The sequence below is a fragment of the Salmo salar genome, chromosome 16, assembly GCF_965601325.2.
Source record: "Salmo salar chromosome 16, fSalSal1, whole genome shotgun sequence".
Taxonomy (NCBI): domain Eukaryota; kingdom Metazoa; phylum Chordata; class Actinopteri; order Salmoniformes; family Salmonidae; genus Salmo; species Salmo salar.
In genome coordinates, this window is record NC_138306.1 from 79,098,885 (window position 1) to 79,124,085 (window position 25,201).

General features: G+C 42.1%; 1 protein-coding gene and 1 pseudogene across 1 annotated transcript; both read left to right on the plus strand.

Moving 5' to 3' along the window:
• Positions 1-6,903: 6,903 nt before the first annotated feature.
• LOC106574602 (protein jagunal homolog 1-B pseudogene) lies at positions 6,904-7,391 on the plus strand (annotated as a pseudogene).
• A 2,403-nt stretch (positions 7,392-9,794) lies between these two features.
• Positions 9,795-24,121, plus strand: LOC106573017 (adhesion G-protein coupled receptor G7). The gene is made up of 13 exons (XM_082962419.1): positions 9,795-9,831; positions 13,285-13,394; positions 13,858-14,001; positions 14,121-14,217; positions 14,360-14,485; positions 14,876-14,989; positions 15,278-15,447; positions 19,353-19,505; positions 21,390-21,502; positions 21,748-22,079; positions 22,346-22,427; positions 22,908-23,066; positions 23,340-24,121. The coding sequence occupies exons 1-13, from the start codon at positions 9,795-9,797 to the stop codon at positions 23,557-23,559; spliced, it is 1,857 nt and encodes a 618-aa protein (XP_082818545.1). The 3' UTR covers positions 23,560-24,121.
• Positions 24,122-25,201: the final 1,080 nt, after the last annotated feature.

A 25,201-nucleotide genomic window follows, 5' to 3' on the forward strand; every position in this document is an offset into this window, starting at 1 on the left:
TTGTAAAGACTGGGGACATCTAGTGGAAGCAATAGGAAGTGCTCAATGAACCATTGCTCACTATGTGAATTACAGGCAAAGTGGTGAAGTTGAGTCCGCAATTCAGAATTCCACATCCTGTTACAATCGGTCTCGGGGTTTTGACTGCCATATGAGTTCTGTTATACTCACAGACACCATTCAAACAGTTTTATAACCTTTAGGGTGTTTTCTATCCACAAGTATTAATTATATGCATATCCTAGCTTCTGAGTTTGAGTAGGAGGCCGTTTAAAATGGGCACAAATTGTTTTCAAAAATCGCTGTAGCGCCCCCTATCCTAGGCGACCGTCAAGAGGATATACAAATTGGCTTAATTATTTATTTACTAACTAACTAAATAATCACACAGAATTACATAACAAACAAACAGTAGTTACCACATGATACAAAGAAAATGCCCCTAGTGGACAAAGCCGATATGACAGCTTGGTAGACAAAGAAAAGGGGTGGGGACTGAGAAAGAGCGGGAAAGACAAAATGGATTCACTACACACAGTTGATAATTATATTCATTGAAATGCTAATCCTTTGCACATGAACGGCCGCTCATTCAAGAATAATTGCAATGTGTATATTAATGCCCATATGTCGTTGTTGTCTTCTCTGTTGGAATCGCCTGTCCGTCTGCTGGTGAGTCAGTTCATCAGAGAGTCTCTGGTTAACTTCCCCAGAAGTCACAATGTCCTTTGTGGTTGTAGCTTTCTCCGTGGCTCTGGATAGTGTCTGTTGGAATGGATACGTCAGGCTTGTTCTTAGAATAGATGTTTCGGTTGTTGTCGGTATTCTCGTACTAGACTTATGGAATTTCTAGCTGCAGACTAGTAATTTTACTTCTAAGATTTGCTCTTATTCTGTTGTGATGATTGATAGTCTCAGAGTTTAACAATTTCCAGCCGTGTAGCCAAAACTACAGCTGTATGGTATCCGTGGCCTATAGAATTGTAGCCATTCCAATATGGGGACTCTGTCCCGGCATTCTCTGACTTAATGTATATTTTTCAGGAAGTTGGTTTTATACTCTGTGGAAGAAGCGGCGGTTCTATGATGCCTACGTAATGTCTGGGCTCACGGGGGTGTGGCCACTGACTGACTAGTTAAAACGTTATAACTAAACAAGTATCTCGTTTAGGAAGCGAACATGACATTACATCTTCTCACAAATAGTTTCATATTCAATCATATATTTTACACAACATTCAGGTAGAAAACTAATAACTGAGAAATGTACACTTCCAAAGCCACCGTTATTTTGTGCTACTGTCCTTCCTGATGTCACAAAATAAACAACTTCGACAGGATTGTTCTTTAAATACCCACGGGCCATTCCCACATTCTCAAAAATCTAAATAATGTTTAATTGTCCAATTTTAGGGATTAGGAGTTAAACAAAGTGAAGCTATTTGTTCCATAGTGGGAGAGAGGTTCTGCCAGAAATGTATGACCTGTCGTAAAGTCATAAAACTTGTGGTGGGAGAGAGAGGGGGGGAGCCACGATATACAACCCCAAAGGGCCACTTTGTGACAGGGAACCCCTTCAAGACTGTTGGAAAAGCATTCCAGGTGAAGCTGGTTGTGCAAAGCTGTCATCAAGGCAAAGGGGGGCTACTTTGAAGAATCTAAAATCTAAAATAAATTTACATTTTTGGTTACTAAATGATTCAATATGTGTTATTTCATAGTTTTGATATCTTCACTATTATTCTACAATGTAAAAAATATTAAAAATGAAGAAAAACCCATGAATGAGTAGGTGTGTCCTGTCATGACTTTGCCCTCTTTGGGTACAGCGAGCACAGTTGACCCCCTCCCCCTGCACCATCCCTCTACTTCTGCACCATCTCCCTCTGTCTCCTACACCCAGGCTGCTGTGGTCAGAAGGGGTCGTAAATTCCAAAGAAAATGTCCCGCCTCATGGCCACAGTATAAAGACAGGGTGTTTTCATGGAGAGACAAAGGAATTCTTCCACCTCACAGGACTGGAGAACCTGAACGACATTTATGTTCTGGAGAAGGTATAAAAGATCGGTGAAGAATCCAGCTACGAACTGGTCCGTTTGATACAATTTTGTGAAACTCATGAGAGACAATACATTACCATGGCTCTGTTTATATAATAGCCTCAGTTGTGAGACTTATATCTAATGTTTGTATAAAATGAATGAATAAGGATGGAACTGTTTGTGAAATTGTGTGAATGTGATTTTGGACTGTTTAATGAAGGAAACTAAAATTCCCTTTGGAGTCTTAACTATGTCCTTGGCACACCCCCAGGGACACAGACAGGACCTGGCGTCATGAGACAGCCATTTTCTGTATCCCGAATATAACCCCCACCCAGGGTTTCTATCACCAGACCAGCTTACCTCGAAAAGAGAGGGCCAAGGTTTGACCATACATTCCTCGTTCTGAACTTTAAACATACCACGTGGTTAAACTCTTAAACTATTGATACCGACAGAATAATAACAAGTCTTTGATATTAATTACTAGTCTGCAGCTAGGAATTCGGTATCATTGAACGCGAAGACCGATGAAACCTCCGTCCTATAACGACATTAATGAATGTCACTTTGAAATATCCATCTAACCGAGAGAGAGAGAGAGAGAGAGAGAACGCGAGGACAAAACTCTCCAACAGAACAGAACTTTTCAACAAAGATCCCGACGACACACTGAGCGTATATATATATATATTGATTGCAATTGTTCCTGAATGAGTGAACGTTCATGTGCAAAGGATTAGCATTTCAATTGTTAATATTTATCAACTCTGTAGTGCCTTCTCAGCTGACCCACACTCCCCTTTTGTCTAACCAGCCGCCATGCCGGTTTAGCCCACTAGGGCACATTCCTCTATCATTTCTTTGTAACGATACCTACTGTTTGTTATGCATTTCTGTGAATTACTTAGATTAGTAAATAAATGATTTTAAGACAATTGATGTATGGATGACTCATAGTGAAGACTGGGTTCGTGCAGATAACCAACAATTTACGACGTTTGGAATGAGACTGACGTGAGGTAAACTAATACGTCATTAATCAGGAGACTAATCGATCAGATATTATAATATCTGAAAGTTATATTAGGAAAATTATAACTTTGTAATCTGAATATTTTCCTTGGTGCCCCGACCTCCTAGTTAATTACAGTTACACGATTAATCAGTTTAATCGCGTAATAATAATTACAGAGAATTATTTGATAAACATGTCTTCAGTTTAATGTTGCCAAAGACACGACAGTCCAAACGTTTCACTGATACTGTATATACTATATTTAAAATCATGAGTTACATTACAATACTTATTGAGTGCTGTATATACATTGTCCGTATATATTATGTTTGTTTATTGTCCGTCTGTATATTCTGTTAGTTTTATTAACACCATGTCACCCAGTCAAATTTCAAGTATTTGGTGAATAAAGGTGATTCTAAGTTCCTTGAAGGAGGAAGAAGGAGTAGCGATTGCGGTACCATCCGGCTCACAGAAGACTCAGGGTGGAGAGTACCTGTCAGGTGAGCCGACAGCGATGACCCACTTTGTATTTTACATATTATACTTCCTCGCAGTCAACATTTGCTAAAAATAGTCCTCTGTCTAGTGCTTTTGGAATTGTCCATGCTCCCTGACTGTCTAGCTTTGGTTTGACTTTTATCAAGCTGGACAGAGTGAAGAGACTGAATGTAGGTCCATTATCATTTCAACACAGTTTAGATTTGGTTTGAGTCATTTCAACGTTGTCTTTTTTCTCCAGAAGATAAAAATAAATATATTTGTATTTATTAGGGATCCCCATTAGCCTCTTCCTGAGATCCTAACACATTAAGACACTTACATTACACAAAACTAAATATAAAACAGTACATCATATAACATTATTACACCACTACATATCTACAATGCAAAATGTATAATACCACCATACAACAATATTACAATGTACGTGTGTGTAGAGTGCATGAGCTAGAGTTTGTGTGTGTGTCTATTTGTCTGTACCTGTGTGTGTGTCTGTACAGTCCCAGCTGTTCCATAAGGTTTATTTATATCTGTTTTTCTTATTCTATTGCTTGAATCAGTTACCTGATGTGGAATAGAGTTCCATGTAGTCATGACTCTATGTGGTACTGTGTGCCTCCCATAGTCTGTTTTTGTATATCTGCATTGTGCTCCTCAAACAAAGTCTGATGTACAGTTGTCGTGTCTTTGGGGGTACCATTAAACTGAAGATATGTTTATCAATTAGCTCCCTGTAATTATTATCACGCGATTAAACTGATTAATCGTTTAATTGTAATTAACTAGGAGGTCGGGGCACCAAGGAGAATATTCAGATTACAAAGCTATAATTTTCCTAATATAACTTTCCTGTACTATAATATTATATTCTATTATAGTATAGGTCGATTATCTTCTAAGTTTAAATGGTGGATTTACCTCTAGTCCAGTCTCATTCCAAAACGTCGTAAATTGTTGTATCTGCACGAACCCAGTCTTTACTAAAATCATCCATACATCAATTGTCTTAAAATCATTTATTTACTACACTAAGTAATTAACAGAAAAACATACAAACAGTAATTATCGTCAACAAAGGATTGGTATCGGAATGTGCCCTTGTGGGCTAAACAGACTGGTCGGCCTGTTGAACAATGGGTCATAAATGGTCAGCTGAGAAGTTTACACAGAGTTCATTAACAATTGACAATTGAAGGCTCACTCATTCGGGAACAATTGCAATCAATCAATATATTTACGCTCAGTGTGTCGTTCTGATTCTTGTTGGAGAGTAGTTCTGTTGGGGAGTTTTGTCTGCGTTCTCTCTCTCTCTCTCTCGGTTAGAATGGATCTTTCAGAGCGACCTTCATTAATGTCGTCATCGAATGGTTGCTTCATTGGTCTTCGCGTTCAATGATATAATTTACTTAGCTGCAGACTAATAATTAATATCAAAGACTTGTTCTTATTCTGTCAGTATCGATAGTCTAAAAGTTAACCACGTGGTATGGTTCACTTTCAGTAGAGGAATTAGATGGTAGAACCTATTTGGCCAACGGAGTGTAGGCCTGGTCTGGAGAAATGTAAATCAGGGAGTGTTTTATAGTGCCCATCGAACAGGCTGGTCAAATGACGCCTGGTCCTGTATATGTCCCTGGGCCGTGCCTATGACTGAGTTAGATTTGGTTACAGAAATACAATTCTATCACATTACATCAGTACATAGCATCTCAATGTCTTACAAAAGCTTTATCCTTATCAATACATTCCATACACCCATATGAGGCAAGTCTTAAACTGAGTCTATTATATAAACAGTTTTATGGTAATATGGCTATATTGTCTCTTCTGAGTATCACAAAATGGTACCAGCGGATCAGTTCGTAGCTGGATTCTTCAATTCTATGAGTTGGAAGAATTTCCTTTGTCTCTCTATGGGCCATGTGGCCAGAGACTTTCCTGGAATTTTAGAGTTTTTCTACCCTTTACACACAGGGTGGATTGTGTGCAAAGGGTAAAGGCCAACGTCATGACACAGTTTATACTAATTCTTATTTACATATGATTGGGTTTTTCTCTACCTCAACAGGCACTGATATTGTCACTATATATGACAGTTAGTATATCTCCTTGGTAGCGTTGCAAAATTCCAGGAACTTTCAATAAATTACATTGTTTTCCCAAAATCCTGGTTGGAGGAATCAGGAAGGAATAAGCAGGAAATCCAGAATCCTCAAACCAGGATTTCTGTAAAAACACAGAATTTATTTTAAGTTCCCAGAATTTTGCAACCCTACTCCTTAGGTACCCAACAGTGTATCACATTCACACCATGAACCTTTATTTTACCAGAGAAGTTGACTGAGACAACATTCTCATTTACATCAACAACCTGGGGAATAGTTATAGGGGATGAGCCAATTGGAAGCTGGGGCTGATTAGGTGGCCATGATGGTAGATGGGGAATTTAGCCAGGACACCAGTGTTAACATTCCCTCTTCTTACAATAAGTGCCATGGGACCTTTAGTGACCACAGAGAGTCAGGACATCTGTTTAACATCCCATCTGAAAGACAGCACCCTACACAGGGAAACATCCCCAATCTTTGCCCTGGGGTATTTAGACCAGAGGAAGGGTCCTCCTACTGGCCCTCCAACACAGCTTCCAGGAGCATCTGGTCTCCCCACCCATTGACCAACCCTGCTTAGCTTCAGAAGCCAGCCAACAGTGGGATGCAAGTCTCAATGCATTGAAGTATGAATGACACTGTGTATTTATTCCTTCTGTCATTAATTCTATGTTTGATCTTTAACTCTGCATTGTTGGAAAAGGACCCATATGTAAGCATTTCAGTGTTTGTCTACAACTGTTGTTTACAAAGTATGTGACAAATACATTATGATTTGATTTTGACGTAGAGTTTTCTGTATCTACCTTCAACTGCCATGTGGTGGCGCCAAACTCTTCCTCTAAAGGGTAATTTCTTATGGCAGTGGAATGTCCATCCAAACTGTTCACCAGTCTTCCTCATTAATGTGCAGATAAATAGAGATCTTTATGAAAACACTTTGAGCATATTCACTGTCACTTATGTATGTCTAATTTCAAGAATTCAAGGTTCATTTGTTTCAAAAGGTTCATTTAGGGGTACATTCTTAGAGAACTGCTATTCATTTTGCCGACTATTATTGGGAAAAAAGTGACAGTTCAATAAAAAGTGTTTATTATTAAAAACAATGAGTTCAGCCTTTGGGCCTACATTAGTGCCATGCACCTGGTTGGAATGCACATAGAGACAGACTGTATACTTTTATTTTGCATGTTGTTTAGAGTCAGCTGCTGTGTGTGAATCGTCCCTCATGTTTGGCATTAGCAGAGGGTTCTCAGGATGTACACTGACTGGAAACAGTGAGAGAAGGGCTGACCTTTTTAATGTACACATGATCTGTCTCCTCTTAGCTGCCCAGGTGACGGTGAACCAGCTGGACCTGGTGTCCCACAGTGTGGTGGCTGCTCCCTACCAGTGGGAGTACCCCTACCTGCTCAGTATCATCCCCTCCCTCTTCAGCTTCATGGCCCTGCCCAAAAACAACATCAGCTACCTGGTGATCTCCATGATCAGTGCCGGCCTCATCTACGGGGGTATGGAGAAGTTCCCGGTGGCCCAGCAGCTGTACCGCCATGGGAAGGCCTACCGCTTCATCTTCGGCTTCTCTGCCGTGTCTGTCATGTACCTGGTGACGGTGATCGCGGTGCAGGTGCATGGCTGGCAGATCTACTACAGCAAGAAGCTGCTGGACGCCTGGTTCACCTCCACACAAGACAAGAAGAAGAAATGAGGACAGAGGAGGACTAAATTATTTAACCTCTCTTGGGTAGGTGGGATGTGGCCGTCCCACCTGCGGGACACACTATTCAACAGCCAGTGAAATAGCAGGGCGGCAAATTCAAAACCACCAAAATCTCATAATTCAAATTTCTCACACATACAAGTGTTATACACCATTTTATAGATAAGACTCTCCTTAACTTCTCAGGGCTACGTGGGACGCTACCGTCCCACCTGCGGGACACACTATTCAACAGCCAGTGAAATAGCATGGCGCGAAATACAAAACAGCAAAAATCTCATAATTTCATTTTCTCAAACAATCAACTATTTTACACCATTTTAAAGATAAACTTCTCGTTAATCTAACCACATTGGCGAAAGCATAAAATTTGATTATGTTAGGACATAAACTTCACAAGAAATACCACACAGCCATTTTCCAAGCAAGGACATGCATCACAAAAACCAAAAATACAGCTAAAATATTCACTAACCTTTGATGATCTTCATCATATGGCACTCATAGGACTTCATGTTACACAATACATGTATGTTTTGCTGGATAAAGTTCATATTTATATCCAAAAACACCATTTTACATTGGCACATGATGTTCAGAAAATGTATTCCCACCAAAACTCTCGGTGAATGTGCACATCAGTTTACAAAAATACTCGTCATAAACGTTGATAAAATTTACAACAGTTATTGAAAGAATTATAGATATACTTCTCCTTAATGCAACCGCTGTGTCAGATTTTAAAATAGCTTTACGGAGAAAGCACATTTTTCAATATTCTGAGTACATAGCTCGCCATCAAAGCAAGCTATACAGATACCCACCAAGTTCTGGGGTCAACTAAACTCAGAATTAGTATTATAAATATTCTCTTACCTTTGCTGAGCTTTGTCAGAATGCACTCACAGGACTCCTACTTCCACAAGAAATGTTATTTTTGTTCGAAATACTCCATATTTATGTCCAAATACCTCCGTTTTGTTCGTGCGTTCAGATCACTATCCAAAGGCATAACCCTCAAGCGTAAATCCAGACACAAAAAGTCAAATAGTTCCATTACCGTTCGTAGAAACATGTCAAACGTTGTTTACAATCAATCCATAGGGTCTTTTTAACCTAAAACGTCGATAATATTCCAACTGGACAATAGCGTATTCATTCAAGAAAAAAAAGAAGGAACGGCGTGCTGGCGGGCTCGCGCATGACCAAGTCCTTTGTCCTCAGGCAGTCCACTCATTGACTGAGCTCCTATTTTCTGCCCAGTAACAGGAGAAGGACGAAACACGTTTCTAAAGGCTGTTGACAGCCAATGGAAGCCTTAGGAAGTGCAACGTGACCTCACAGACACTATAGTTTCGATAGGGATTCAAAAGAAGAACTACAATTCTCAGATTTCCCACTTCCTGGTTGGATTTTGCTCAGGTTTTTGCCTGCCATATGAGTTCTGTTATACTCACAGACATCATTCAAACCGTTTTAGAAACTTCAGAGTGTTTTCTAGGACTAGGTCAGGGCATGATGTGGCCTTAATGAGAGGAGCCATCCAGAACTGTAAAGGAACAGGGAAAGGGTTCAGAGAAGGCAAGAGCAGTGGTCAGATTGGGTTCATATGGTTGTGTGCTGTGTCGATGCACATTTTAATCAAATCAAATCAAATGTATTTATAAAGCCCTTCTTACATCAGCTGATATCTCAAAGTGCTGTACAGAAACCCAGCCTAAAACCCCAAACAGCAAGCAATGCAGGTGTAGCAGCACGGTGGCTAGGAAATACTCCCTAGAAAGGCCAGAACCTAGGAAGAAACCTAAAGAGGAACCAGTCTGAGGGGTGGCCAGTCCTCTTCTGGCTGTGACAGTACTCAACAATTCAATTGTTTCTAAATGATAGTTTCGGAAACCATGTTCTAGAGAAGTCTACCCTCTAGTGCCCTCACAATCTAATCCAGACCTCCAACCCAGTTCCATTGCTTTTAAAAAAATGATTCCCCTCTAATCAGGAGATCTATTTACACATGCTGTAGTGGAAAAATGTTTCTGTTAACCAAAACATGTAAAGTACCTTCCCAGGTGCAACCAATTATATTTTGCATAGAGAAGGGTAATGCTATCGGTTGACTGGTCCTCACAGTATCCATCCATGTGTATCTAATTTATTCATCCAGTCATATCTGATCTCTTTTCAAAGAATGTCTGTCATGTTCTTTACTGATCCTGTTGACAATGTGAGTTATGTGGGAGCCAATGTACAGGTCATCCCCCTTAATTTCAATAGTAAATCATTAACTGGTACCTGCACGTCACTGCAGTCTCTGTAGTAGGTGGAGAGCAGCACAGCATTAGACCAACAGATGTCCTAATAATGTGCAGTCTGCTGACACTGCATGCCTGTAAACAGCAGAGATGAAGGAGCTATGGATTACGGCTGTCTTTGCTACAGGTAAGACTTGCTCTATATTTGATTCATTCAGGGTGATTTAAGAACACATGCTCCTTCCATGACATACAGTGCTTTCAGAAAAGATTCAGACCCCTTACTTTTTCCACATTTTGTTACGTTACAGCCTTATTCTAAAATGTTTTAAATGGATTAAATCTACACACAATACCCCGTAATGACAAAGCAAAAACAGTTTTGCTAATTTATGAAAAATGTAAAAATGAAATATTACATTTACATAAGTGTTCAGACCCTTTACTCAGTACTTTGTTAAAGCATCTTCGGCAGCGATTACAGCATCGAGTCTTCTTGGGTATGATGCTACAAGCGTGGTACCCCTGTATTTGGGAAGTTTCTCGCATTCAGTTTGGAGGGGGAGCATTGCTCCACAGCTATTTTCAGGTCTCTCCAGAGATGTTCGATCAGGTTCAAGTCCGGGCTCTGCCTGGGCCACTCAAGGACATTCAGAGACTTCTCCTGAAGCCACTCCTACATTGTCCTGACTGTGTGCTTACGGTAATTGTCCTGTTGGAAGGTGAACCTTCACCCCAATCTGAGGTCCTGAGTGCTCTGGATCATGTTTTCATCAAGGATCTGGCCACTCTACCATAAAGGCCCGAGTGCTGCAGAGATGGCTGTCCTACTGGAAGGTGCTCCCATGCTCCACAGAGGAACTCTAGAGCTCTGTCAGAGTGACAATTTTGTTCTTGGTCACCTCCCTGAACAAGGCCCTTCTCCCCCGATTGCTCAGTTTGGCCGGGCAGCCAGCTCTAGGAAGAGTCTTGGTGGTCCCAAACTTCTTACATTTAAGATGGAGGCCACTGTGTTCTTGGGGACTGTCAATGCTGCAGAAATGTTTTGGTACACCCAGATCTGTGCCTAGACACAATCCTTTCTCGGAGCTCTACGAACAATTCCTTCGACCTCATGGTACAAAATCAGCAGGGGATCAAATACTTTTTTCCCTCACTGTATAGACAGGTGTGTGCCTTTCCAAATAATCAATCGATTTTTCCACAGGTGGACTTCAATCAAGTTGTAGAAACTTCTCAATGATGATCAATGGAAACAAGATGCACCTGAGCTCAATTTCGAGTCTCATAACAAAGTTGCTGAATACTTATGTTAATAAGGTTTATCTGTTATTAATTTGTAATACATTTGCAAAAATGTCTAAAAACCTGTTTCCGCTTTGTCATTTTGGGATATTGTAGGTAGACTGCTGAGGATTTTTTTTTCTTAACCATTTTAGAATAAAGCTGTAATGTAACAAAATGTGAAAAAAAGTCAAGGGGTCTGAATTCTTTCCGAAGGCACTGTAGACTGGCCAGGTGAATCCAGGTGAAAGCTATGATCCCTTACTGATGTCACTTGTTAAATCCGCCTCAATCAGTGTAGATGAAAGGGAGGAGACAGGTTAAAGAAGGATTTTTAAGCCTTGAGACAATTGAGACATGGATTGAGTATGTGTGCCATTCGGAGGGTGAATGAGCAAGACAAAAGATTTAAGTACCTATGAACAGGGTATGGTAGTAGGTGCCAGGCACCCCAGTTAGTGTCAAGAACTGCAACGCTGCTGGGTTTTTCATGCTCAACAGTTTCCCGTGTGACTCAAGAATGGTTCACCACCCAAATGACAACCAGTCAACTTGACACAACAGTGGGAATCATTGGAGTCAACAGCATCCCTGTGGAACGCTTTTGACACCTTGTAGAGTCCATGCCCTGACGAATTTAGGCTGTTCTGAGGGCGAAAGTGTGTGGGGTGTGCAACTCAATATCAGGAAGGTGTTCCTAATGTTTGGTATACTCAGTGTATGATGCTGGTGTTAAGAGTCTTCTGTGATTGAGAATTATGTTGGAAAATTGCTTTCAATTCAGATGTGCAAAAATGTATGATACATTTAACTTAACAAATGATTATTGCCAATATATGACCTAACTGTTTTTACAGTTTGGTTTATGAATTTTGAAGTTTGATTTATAGTCAATGATTGATTGCTGTTATGTCTGTTTGCTGCAAGGGATACAGTAGCATCAATGAAGACATTATTTCAGACTTTATTTTTATCCAAACACTTTTTAGATTTATTGTTAATCCGCTGTTTACAGACTGTAAATAGACTACTGTCAGGTCTGATACAGTTGATGACAGAGTAGCCTTTGCTATCAAATGTCAACCATTTATTGGCAGAGATAATGACATATTTCTCTCATAAAGTACAGTAGAAAACATTTCTACACTGATGCAGACACAACGAAACTGGAACAACATGGATCATCTCTTATGCTTATAGCAACTGACACTATGCATCCTTGTTTATGTGGTTTACTGAGTTAATGATCTTTTTTTAAAGTGTCTTTATCACAGGGGAATCTCACCACATCCTCTGCCATTCCAACCACCATTGACATAACTACCCCAACTACTACTGCTCCTATAACCCCTGACCCTCCAACTACTACTGCCCCTATAACCCTAAATATTATTGGTCAACAAACTACTGGTTACCCTACCTCTATCCCGATCACCAGTACCAGTCTCCCCACCACCTCTACCACCACCTCCACCATCCCCTCCAACACCACCTCTACCACCACATCCCCTCCCCTGGTCTGTATCAACGGTGGTGAGCAGCTGAGTGGAGTCTGTATCTGTCCTGATGAGTGGACCGGAGAGACCTGTTCAGAAGGTACGTAAACACTCACTTACACTATACTTAACCCTGGAACTACCATTCAGACTCCTCCACAATACTACACCACTATACCTAACCCTGGATCTACCATTCAGAGTCCTCCACAATACTACACTACTATACCTAACCCTGGATCTACCATTCAGACTCCTCCACAATACTACACTACTATACCTAACCCTGGATCTACCATTCAGACTCCTCCACAATACTACACTACTATACCTAACCCTGGATATACCATTTAGACTCCTCCACAATACTACACTACTATACCTAACCCTGGATCTACCATTCAGACTCCTCCACAATACTACACTACTATACCTAACCCTGGATCTACCATTCAGACTCCTCCACAATACTACACTACTATACCTAACCCTGGATCTACCATTCCGACTCCTCCACAATACTACACTACTATACCTAACCCTGGATCTACCATTCACAGTCCACAACACTACTTCTTGGATCTCACATTCAGAATGTGCATTTCATGTTTGCATTCATACATTTGTTCCATGTTGAAATGCATTTTACTTCAATAGGGTATTTCTGCAATTCCACCATGAAGGATGGATTCTCCTTCCCAAGAACAGTGGTTGGCTGGTCTGCTTATTCTGAAAATTATAACAGTAAGAAGACAACCAGTGTTATGTTACTTTTATTTACCTAAAATGACAAAAATGTTACAGTCCTAATTAATGTTGTATTAGGTAACACAACATCTTTACTATCTTGGTTCCTCTAGATGGTTTACCAGAAGCCTTAGCAGAATGTTCAGATGACACTGGATCTCCAGTGTTTGGTCGTATTTACAAGCTAGAGCGGGAATTAACCCTCAGTGACATTCTAGGAAATGTAAGTCAATAGGCATATTTTTTATTATCTTGATTTATGTCCAGCCTCAATTTAGCATTTTTCAGGTCAGTTACCATTAAGAGGAGTGGATTTTACAGTTTGAAGATGAGTAACAACTGGCTTTTACCTTCAGCTCATGTATTCTGTTCCTTTATTCTGCTTAACAGTTGATGACTTTTTTGTTGTTGTTGTATTTATTGTGTTTTACATTACATTTAGCAGATGCTCTTATTCAGAGTGACTTATAGTAGTGAGTGCATACATTTTCATACTTGTCCCCTGTGGGAATTGAACCCACAACCCTGGCATTGCAAGTGCCATGCTCTACCAACTGAGCCACATAGTTAGTACTGGCAATTATAATATCCAAATGTACTCACAGTTCAACATGTTGCTGTCAACTTATACAATGTTCTGTTGAAAAACAATACTAAAATATAAATCCTTCTCTCTCCCTGTTCAGATCTCCAGCAGTCCAGGTGATTTACTAAAGTTAGCCTTCAGTACTCAGATCCTGACCTCCCAACCAGAGCAGCTGTCAGCTGACAACATCACCACAGCAGCTCAGATAGCTAACACACTGCTTCAGTCTGCAAATATCACAGAGGTATTAGATGTTTTGAAATCAAGTCGTGAACTATGACATGTTCTGGAGAGAAACGTGAGGTTGTTACTGCAGTGATTTGAACACTTGAGGGTCATCCCCTGGTTTTGATTATGTTGCAGGACATCGCAGTGGCAGCTGTAACTACCATCAGTCAGCTGCTGAATGCCAATGAGGAGAGTACACAGGAGAGAGACGCTGTCCAAAAGTACAGGAGTGGTGTGTGTGTGTGTGTGTGTGTGTGAGCGTGCATGTGTGGTGGTGTGTATTTCTGCATATGTTTGAGTTTATGTGTGCCTCTGCTTGTCTGCATGGTGCATGCAAACTAATGTTTTTCTGTGTTTCTCTCCCAGCCTCACAGAGACCCTGGAGATGTTTTCCCTGGACCAGCACAATAATGTGTCCTTGGTGGTTCAGCCCAACCTGGTAGTCCAGTCGGTCCAAGTACCAAGTGACTCAGTAGGGATCCAGTTTACTGCTCTGACTGGTGGGTGGGACTGCTAGTGAACCTACATACTGGCATTTAAAGTGATAGTTTATATCTGTGTTGACAGTCTAATTCTATCTCCTCATTTTTCAAATGTTTCTCCTCTGCTGTCAATAAGGTTTAGAATTGATTTGATTTGTTATACTACAGACTAGAACAGATACAGTGGAGGCTGCTGAGGGGAGGACAGCTCATAATAATGGTTGGAACAGAGCGAATGGAATGGCATAAAACACATGGAAACCACATGTTTGATGTGTTTGATACCATTCCGCTCCAGCCGTTACCATGAGCCCATTCTCCCCAATTAAGGTGCCACCAGCCTCCTGTGGTAAAGAAGTAACACTGTTCTGCTATAACTGTTTAAATAAAATTAATCTCCTTCTCCAGGAAGATCTGGTAATTTTGTGGCCAAAAGAATTCATCTCAACACCAACACCTCTGAACTGATAGCTGACAAAGGAGGTGTTACCAATGTCCAGATTGTTATCAAATTCCCACCAGGTGAGTCAATGTTGGTATACAAACAGTGTATGAACTCAAGATTCAATTTCTTTATAGAGCGCTTAACTGCTCTTTGTGGTCACCAAAATCAGGTCAGCAATGCCAAATATTTAGATCGTCCAATAAAGATGAGTCACATGACATATGGATAGGTAAACTATTGAGAAATAATTAGGCTTCCATGATAGTTCTACAAGGCAAGGTCAAGCTACTCATGTATATGAAGTCCTGATACGAATAACAATCTCTCTATCCCTCTACCCTCTCATTCAATTTCACTCCACTCAGTTTTGCATAGTAAAAACACAAACCACTCCATTGGTTTTGTGCTCTACCAAAACGACCGGTTCTTCAGGTCTAGGGCTTTCACTGCTTCTTCAGGGACCAGCAGAAGTGTCATCTCTGCTAACCTGGGACAAGTGTCTGGGTTACATGTTGAGATGCTCTTCAAGCCCACAGTAAGATTTATCTTAGAATCAATAAACGCATCGTGGTCCAAATATATCTGTGAAATATAATGGGAAGTTGTCCATTATCTTCAGTGCATTTGGAAAGTATTCAGACCCTTTCACTTTTTCCACATTTTGTTACGTTACACCCTTATTCAAAAATGTATTAAATAGCTATTTTACCTCATCAATCTACGTACACACAATACCCCATAATGACAGAGCAAAAACAGGTCCTTAGAAATGTTAGTAAATGTATTCAAAATAAAAAACTGATATTGCATTTACATAAGTATTCAGACCCTTTCCTCAGTACTTTGTTGAAGCATCTTTGGCAGCGAATACAGCCATTCTTCTCTGCAAATCCTCTCAAGCTCTGTCAGGTTGGATGGGGAGCATCGCTGCACAGCTATTTTCAGGTCTCTCCAAAGATGTTCGATCGGATTCAAGTCCGGGCTCTGGCTGGGCCACTCAAGGACATTCAGAGACTTGTCCCGAAGCCACTCCGGCATTGTCTTGGCTGTGTGCTTAGGGTCATTGTCCTGTTGGAATTTGAAGCTTTGCCCCAATCTGAGGTCCTGAGTGCTCTGGAGCAGGTTTTCATCAAGGCTATCTTTGTACTTTGCTCCGTTCAACTTTCCCTCAATCCTGACTAGTCTCCCAGCCCCTACCACTGAAAAACATCCCCACAGCATGATGCTGCCACCACCATGCTTCACCGTAGGCATGGTGCCAGGTTTCCTCCAGACGTGACGCTTGGCATTCAGGCCAAAGAGTTCAATCTTGGTTTCATCAGACCAGATAATCTAGTTTCTCATGGTCTGAGTCCTTTAGGTGACTTTTGTCAAACTCCAAGCGGGCTGTCATGTGCTTTTTACTGAGGAGTGGCTTCCATTTGGCCACTCTACCATAAATGCCTGATTGGTGGAGTGCTGGAAGGTTCTCTCATCTTTACAGAGGAACTCTGGTGCTCTGTCAGAGTGACCATCTGGCCCTTCTCCCTCGATTGCTTAGTTTGGCCGGGAGGCCAGCTCTAGGAAGATCCTTCAACGCTGCAGAATTTTTTTGGAACCCTTCCCCAGATATGTGCCTCAACACAATCCTGTCTCAGAGCTCTACGGACAATTCCTTCAACCTCATAGCTTGGTTTTTGATTTGACATGCACTGTCAACTGTGAGACCGCGTCCTTTCCAAATCATGTTCAATCAATTGAATTTACCACACATGGACTCCAATCAAGTTGTAGAAACATCTCAATGATTATCAATGGAAACAGGATGCACCTGAGCTCAATTTCGAGTCTCATAGCAAAGGGTCTGAATAGTTATGTAAATAAGGAATTTGTCACGATCATCATTGAAAGCGTACTCGGACCAAAGCACAGCGTGATCTGGGTTCCACATATTTATTTAAGCGAAACTTCAGAACAAAAGAAACAAACAACAAACCGTGACATCAGAGGTGCCACATGCACTAACTCAAAACAAGATCCCACAAAACACAGTCGGGAAATGGCTGCCTAAATATGATCCCCAATTAGAGGCAACGATTACCAGCTTTCTCTAATTGGGAACCATACCAAGCACACCAACATAGAAATAATAAACCTAGAACACCCCCTAGTCACGCCCTGACCTACTATACCATGGAGAACCAAGGGCGTGACAGTACCCCCCCAAAGGTGTGGACTCCGGCCGCAAAACCTGAAACCAACTGGGGAGGGTAGGGGGGGTTATTAGTGTCGGTGGCGGCTCCGGTGCAGGTTGTAGCCCCCGCCCAGACCCCGGATCCAGCCATGGCACTGGGCTGGACGCCGTGCCTGGACTGGGCACCGGCGCAAAGGAGGACTCCGGCCATGGAGCAGGACTGGGCGCCATGCCTGGACTGGGCACCGGCGCAGAGGAGGGTACCGGCCTTGGAGCTGGATTGGACGCTGTGCCTGGACTGGGCACCGGCGTAGAGGGAGGCTCCTGCCCTGGAGCGGGACTGGACGCCGTGCCTGGACTGGGCACCGGCGCAGAGGAGGGCTCCGGCCTTGGAGCTGGATTGGACGCTGTGCCTGGACTGGGCACCGGCGCAGAGGGAGGCTCCTGTGGACCGTCGTAGGAGGTTTCAGACTGTGGACCGTCGTAGGAGGTTCCGGACTGTTTACCGTCGCAGGAGGTTCTGGACTGTGGACCGTCGCAGGAGGTTCTGGACTGTGGACCGTCGCAGGAGGTTCCAGACTGGGAACCGTCGCAGGAGGTTCCGGACTGGGAACCGTCGCCGAAAGCCTGGTGCGTGGAGCCGGCACAGGTGGCACCGGACTGGTGACACGCACTTCAGGGCGAGTGCAAGGAGCAGGCACAAGATGTACCGGACTGGGAAGGCACACTGGAAGCCTAGTGCGTGGAGCCGGTACAGATGGCACCGGACTGGTGACACGCACTTCACGGCGAGTGCGAGGAGCTGGCACAGGATGTACTGGGCTGTGGAGGGGCACTGGAGACCTGGTGCGTAGAGCCGGCACAAATTGTACCGGAACGATGACACACCTCGCACGGCGAGTGCGGGGAGCTGGCACAGGACGCACCGGACTGGGAACACGCACTTCAAGGCGAGTGCGAGGAGGAGACACAGGACGTCCCGGACTGGGGACACGCACTTCAGGGCGAGTACGAGGAGGAGACACAGGACGTACCGGACTGGGGAGGCGCACTGGAGGCCTGATGCGTGGGACCGGCACAAGTTGCACCGGACTGGTGACACTCTCCTACTGACGCCTGCGTTGCCGCATACTCCTAGCCAACTCCATTCTCCAGTATCCCTCCTCGGACTGTTCCATCGACTCCCAGGCGGGCTCTGGTACTCTCCTTGGGTCGACCGATCACCTCTATCTCCTCCCAGGTTGTCACTGGCTCACCCGTGTGCCCACCCCTTGTGGCCACGAACCCCGGTGTCATTGCTGTCCTCCCTTCTCTCCTTGCGTCTGCCGCCAAGGAAGGTGATCCTGTCCTGCCAGGATTTCCTCCCAAGTCCAGGATCCCTTCCAATCCAAGATCTCCTCCCAAGTCCAGGATACCTTCTCCTCCTGGACACGCTGCTTGGTCCTGTTGTGGTGGGATCTTCTGTCACGATCGTTGTTGAAAGCATACTCGGAACCAAAGCGCAGCGTGATCTGGGTTCCACATATTTATTTAAGCGAAACTTCAGAACAAAAGAATAAAAAAATCTACGAACTGTGACATCAGAGGTGCCACATGCACTAACTCAAAACAAGATCCCACAAAACACAGTGGGGAAATGGCTGCCTAAATATGATCCCCAATTAGAGGCAACGATTACCAGCTGCCTCTAATTGGGAACCATACCAAGCACACCAACATAGAAATAATAAACCTAGAACACCCCCTAGTCACGCCCTGACCTACTATACCATAGAGAACCAAGGGCTCTCTATGGTCAGGGCGTGACAGTATTTCAGTTTTAAAAATGTTATATATTTACAAACATTTCTTAAAACCTGTTTATGCTTTGTCATTATGGGGTACTTTGTGTAGATTGCTGAGGATTTAAAAAAAGTCAATTTTAGACTAAGGCTGAAACATAACAAAATGTGGAAAAAGTCAACTCTAAGTCATGTGTTAAACTCTTTCCACAGAGGGCCAAGTGGCTGTGGATTTTTGTTCCTCCCTTGTACTTGATTGATAATTAAGGTGACTAATGGCTTATCCGCCATTAAGAACAAGAAAGCATATATTGCATTGTATATAATATGATCTATCATAATTGAAACTTCTTCTTTCCACATTTGCGTGATGACCTTTCATACTTCACAATTGACTTTATACATCTTTTTAAATGAGGAATACTGTGAATGCACGTCTTTTGCTGAAGGATTTACAGTGAGTTTGTTTCTGTTCTCACTTCTCAGGCTGTCCACAACGCCTCCCTCTATGACTTTGCCTGCGTGTCATGGAACTACACGTTGAAAGACTGGAGCACCTATGGCTGCTCCAAAGTCAACCACTCAGAAGACGGCCTGCAATGTTTCTGTAATCACACCACTAACTTCGCTGTGCTGATGGTGAGTAGCTAGCTGCCTTCATCTCCCTTTTACTGATGACACTCTGACCTATGGAGGGGTTTCCAAACTTTTTTGAAACATGACCCCATTTTGATATCGGAAAGTTCCTGTGACCCCAACCATTGTGAATTTCTTTTTGTAATTAAGAGCCAATGTTAACTTTTTTATTTGTGTCTATGGTGCTATGGAAGTCAATTGCAAAATATTCTAACAGTATTTCTGATTGTTTTCTCAACTTACCATCACATACATTTAATGTGGGACTATGACAGTCAATGTAAATTGGTCTGACATAAAGTCTCTTATCTCAAGAGACATGATGCATGTCGTGTCAGAGGTTTTCAAAATCAGGTGGTGTGGTTCCCAGTATTCACCTCATCTCTGCTGTCACTTCCAACCTGGATCGATATGCACTAAATCCAGTCTCACACAGATATGATCTGTCATGGGGTACCATGAGTTTTAATACTCAGAGGGAGACGGCAGGGTATTTATTCACTTTGGGTCAGGAACCAAAATGCTTTATCTGCAGCATTCGGTCATATGACGGCACAATCTGATTTCGATTTCACTTACCGGCATGTCAACTGAGGTAGGATCACAGTCAAACAGATTTCTCTCCAATAAGAAATATTTTCTCTGAATGCACTGATTCGGTCACTCATCTGTAGAATGTTTTTGTATTTTCCCTGCATGCTTGCATTCAGTTTCCCAAATATGTCATTTACATAGGCAAGGAGACACATTTTATTTTCATTACACAGAAAGTCAACGAAGTCTGGGTTTTTTTGTCCACCATTCGATCTCATGGAATCTGTTTTTCGGCAATATAGCCATGCAGCTGATCCTCTGTGCAGTTTCATGCTGAATCGTGAGACAGAACAATATGTCCTTGTGAATAGCATCCCCGACATGTAGCGAACAAAAGTAAATGAACGGGCATCTCGGCCCTCACAACTAACATCCATTTGGAAAGCTGGGGAGTTTTTGAGTGGTTCAGTCAGTTTCCTATTGATTGCTAGCTATAGCATCAATTCTTAGATTCAGTGTTATCAGAGAAAGGTATTGATGTGAGTTTCTGTGCCTCTGCCTCCCCACAACTTGTTTTCAACATATCGATTGTGGCGGTAATATATCTGAAATAATCTGAATTCCATGTGAATCTGATAACTAGAATGTGTAGACTTTCCCAGGTACAGTTTATGTCGTCCTGTCATCAGTCATAATGTCTCAGATGACAACCGAACTGACATCCATACTCATTACGTACCAACGCATATTTCCAACTGGTTCTATTACCGAAATATGGTTCCTTTCCCCCCACTTGTTTGATGTTCCCAGACTCTCTATGTTTAACAAGGGCTATTCGAGAGCCCTTCAGTAGAGTCAGAAAGAGAGGGGAAGGGAGAAAGGTATTTATGGGGGGTCATAAACCTTACCCACAGGCCAACGTCATGACAGTGGTTTCATACAGTAGTGGGCCTAGCCATTCACCATGGGAATAGGGTGACCACATGTCCCGGATTGTGCGGGACAGTCCTGCATTTTGGACCTTTGTCCCGCAACCAAACAATCACATCCCACATTTTATCAACAAATTCAAACACCACCACCAATTTAGAATTTTGTTTGATTTGTCCAGTATTTCAGTCAGACATTAAAACCTGTCTCTTGCAGTCACGTTGCGCTTATGAAAAAATATACTTGCAATCATAAGGATGTGGTAGCCTAAGCCATGGGGATGTCTCCAATTGTTACTGAGATCTGATATTCTGCGCAGCGCAGGATGAGACATAGGCCAATGTCATAGGCCTATCGTCAACAAATATTTCTGACTGTGACAAACTTACTGTTGAAATGTATCTTTTTATTTTCTTTCTGCAGTCGTACAGGAAGGATTTTATATACGCTGAAGCGCTAAACTGGATCACCATATTGGGATGCTCCATGTCCATCATAGGGTTGAGTTTAACAATAACATTCCAGATCGTGACCAGGTAAGATCCTACAGGGTTCCAGAACCAATTCAAAATATACAGTAACATTCCAGATAGTGACCCGGTAAGATACTACAGGGTTCCAGACCCAATTCAGAACGATCAATAGTGTAAAGAAGCACTTTGTCTGATCCAACAGGGCTTGATAGGTGAAACCATTATGAAACCCACTATTAATGAACCAACAAATCCATAGCTGCACATCTAACTTCCCTAACATATTGTTGTCTATCACCTATCCCCAGGAAATCACGCAAATCCAACCCAACGGTCCTCTTAGTGAGCGTCTGCGTGTGTCTCCTGATCTTCACCCTCCTCTTCATGTTGGGAGTGGACAACCCTCATAAACAGCTGGACAGACCTGAAATACAGAAGGACAACATTCTCCCCCCGTCCGACACACAAACAGAGCGGGACAGAGGGCCCTGTACTGTAGTGGCGGTCCTGCTGCAGTACTTCCTGTTGGGGACGTTCACCTGGAACACGCTGTATGCCACACATGTCTTCCTGGTGATCAGAAACAGCCTGGCCACCAGCCCGTCAGACTTCACAGCCTATACCGTGGCCATCGGATGGGGTAGGACAGCATGGAGAAAAATAAAGTATTTAGTTGTTTCAGAAGCTATGGCTGGCATTAGCCCTGGGCTCCTTTAACCAAAACTAATGCTCAGTGATATTTTCAGGTTCAAATAAGCCTGGAATAGAACTTAAAAGCAACTTGTATAGTGATGATATGTCTTTAGAGGATGTATGTGTAGTATATTGTGTATATACTGTATATACTCTGTATATGGCTGCATGCAAAACTACCAGGAAATAACATCATCATTCTCTGTCCTTTAGGACTGCCTGCGGTTGTGGTGGCTCTCACCTTAGGAATTAGTTACAGAGTGGATGATCCACTGGGTTACAGGCAGGAGGAATTGTGAGTCAATACTACTACTGTACTACTACGCTGTACTGTATTGTACTGTACTATACTATGCGGTACTTGAAAGAGAGCGACCCGGCTCAACGCATTTATTGGTTTGTGAACCACTGCATGGGCAGTGTGTGGGGTACAATAGGACAGTCTGATTGGCTGAAGCCACGAGCTGGAGGTGATGGATATCTCTCACATGAACTGTACTGAATTGTACTGTACTACCAATATCAATGTGGGGCAATTGCTGTATAAAATGTTATAACTAATACTGTAAAAGCTTTTCCCTATCAATGATCTTATTGCATGCTTTTAACGATGGTAAAGACCAATTTTAAAAGTTGTAAAAAACTAAAAGAATGATCCATTGTGTTGAAAGGTTTCTTGTTTACTTATGCCACCATGTTTACTTTGTACCACATTATTCAAATCACTGCCTGTTTTGTCTGTCACATTGTCCCACTCATTCATTTGACCTCTCAGTTGCTGGCTTGCTGCCCTCGATCCAAAGGGGAACTTTGACTTCAAGCTGCCAATGTTTTGGGGGTTTCTGATCCCTGTGGCATTCATGCTTATCTTCAACACGGTGATGTTGATATATTTTGCAGTTACAACAGGCAAGACCAACCCACATTTAACCAGGTAACATTAATGGGGACACAAAGTAGAAAGTTGGAGTCACAAAGATCAGTCTTGAATTAAATGCCTGCCAACAAGCTTGTTAAAGTGTAAATTGTCTTTCAATGAAAAGCCTATTAGAAAATATTTATTTATTATTAGTCATTAGAAACCAAATCACAATTGTAATGAGCACCACGCTCTAACCCACTCAGTCAATGGAAGCATACTGTTCTTCTACCACAGCATTACAGCAGTCTATTACAGCAATCTAAGTATGTTGGTTATGTTTCCCAGTACAAGACACACATCGATGAAGAAGAAGTTCCTCAGTAGCTTCTCTCTGGCTGTGGTGCTCGGTCTCTCCTGGATCCTGGGCTATCTGTTGCTCATTACACAGAACGAGACCATGTACACCATACTCAACATCTCCTTCTGTGTACTCACCACCACTCAGGTAGTAAATGTATGCACTCACTGCTGGAAGTCACTCTGGATAAGAGCGTCTGCTAAATGACTAAAATGTAAACTATAAATACTAGTGTACTATTGTACCACAGAATCCAGACATGATTGAAAATTAGACACCTACTAAACATAAATAAATTGAGCTGGTCTTTATGGAAACGATACCTTTTGTTTGTCCTTGTGTGTTCCTGAAAATACTTGATAACGTTTTTGTTTTCGCTCCACAGGGCTTCCAGATTTTCATTCTGTTCACAGCAAGAACAGCAATTGTCAAGAAAAAGATGTCAAGTGCTTTGAAATCTATCTCTAGTTTTGGAATCCTGCATCCCACTAGGAAGTTCAGTCTATGGCGAGGAAAGCACAGTGATAAAGTAGAATCATACACACAGCAGGACACTGTGTCATTTCCACCTTGTTCCACAGACATCTAACTGATGGGCTGCAGTTTCAACCTGTTGTAAAATGTTTTGTATACCTCCACTATTGTCATATAATATACAGTATAATACACACCATTTTGTATCAATGTATTGTTACTGTGAATTCCCTCAGAAGTTGTTGTCCAAGGATTTTTTGGCTATGCGCATTTTTGTAAATACTGTATATCCATAATGTATGTTTAAAAAAAAAAAAACATAACTTTTTTGAATAAAACTGATTATTCTCTTTGAAACTGTTCAGTATTTTTTTGTGAGAAAAAACACTATCTCAGAAAATAGCTTTAATTTTAAGCTTTAATTTTCCCTGCGGGCCACGTTCGGTCTGTATTTGGTGGATAAAGGTGATTCCTTGAAGGAAGGAGTAGCGATTGCAGTGCCATCCGGCTCACAGAAGACGCAGGGTGGAGAGTACCTGTCAGGTGAACCGACAGCGATGACACACTTTGTATTTAACATATTATACTTCCTCGCAGTCAACATTTGCTAAAAATAGTCCTCTATCCAACGCTTTTAGAATTTTCCATGCTCCCAAGCTGTCTAGGTTTTGTTTGACTTTTATCAAGCTGGACAGAGTGAAGAGACTATAAATGTAGGTCCATTATCATTTCAACACAGTTTAGATTTGTTTTGAGACATTTCAATGTCGTTTGAGATAATAATAAAAAAAATCAGAAGATAACATAAATTATTCTGGGCCAGATTGAATGGGCTCGTGGGCCGGATTCGTCTGTGGTGTATCCAATCGATACTAGCCTAAACTAAACAAGATTACAATAAAGGATGACTGGTATTATACACTGCTCAAAAAAATAAAGGGAACACTAAAATAACACATCCTAGATCTGAATGAATTAAATAATCTTATTAAATACTTTTTTCTTTACATAGTTGAATGTGCTGACAACAAAATCACACAAAAATAATCAATGGAAATCCAATTTATCAACCCATGGAGGCCTGGATTTGGAGTCACACTCAAAATTAAAGTGGAAAACCACACTACAGGCTGATACAACTTTGATGTAATGTCCTTAAAACAACTCAAAATGAGGCTCAGTAGTGTGTGTGGCCTCCACGTGCCTGTATGACCTCCCTACAACGCCTGGGCATGCTCCTGACGAGGTGGCAGATGGTCTCCTGAGGGATCTCCTCCCAGACCTGGCCTAAAGCATCCGCCAACTCCTGGACAGTCTGTAGTGCAACGTGGTGTTGGTGGATGGAGCGAGACATGATGTCCCAGACGTGCTCAAT

Excerpts from the sequence above, each read along its gene's own strand:
- LOC106573017 (XM_082962419.1), top strand. The coding sequence starts at position 9,795 with ATGAAGGAGCTATGGATTACGGCTGTCTTTGCTACAG. Across the intron at positions 14,486-14,875 it reads CCAGTTTACTGCTCTGACTG|GAAGATCTGGTAATTTTGTG; the intron begins GTGGGTGGGACT and ends CTCCTTCTCCAG. Across the intron at positions 22,428-22,907 it reads GGTTACAGGCAGGAGGAATT|TTGCTGGCTTGCTGCCCTCG; the intron begins GTGAGTCAATAC and ends TTGACCTCTCAG.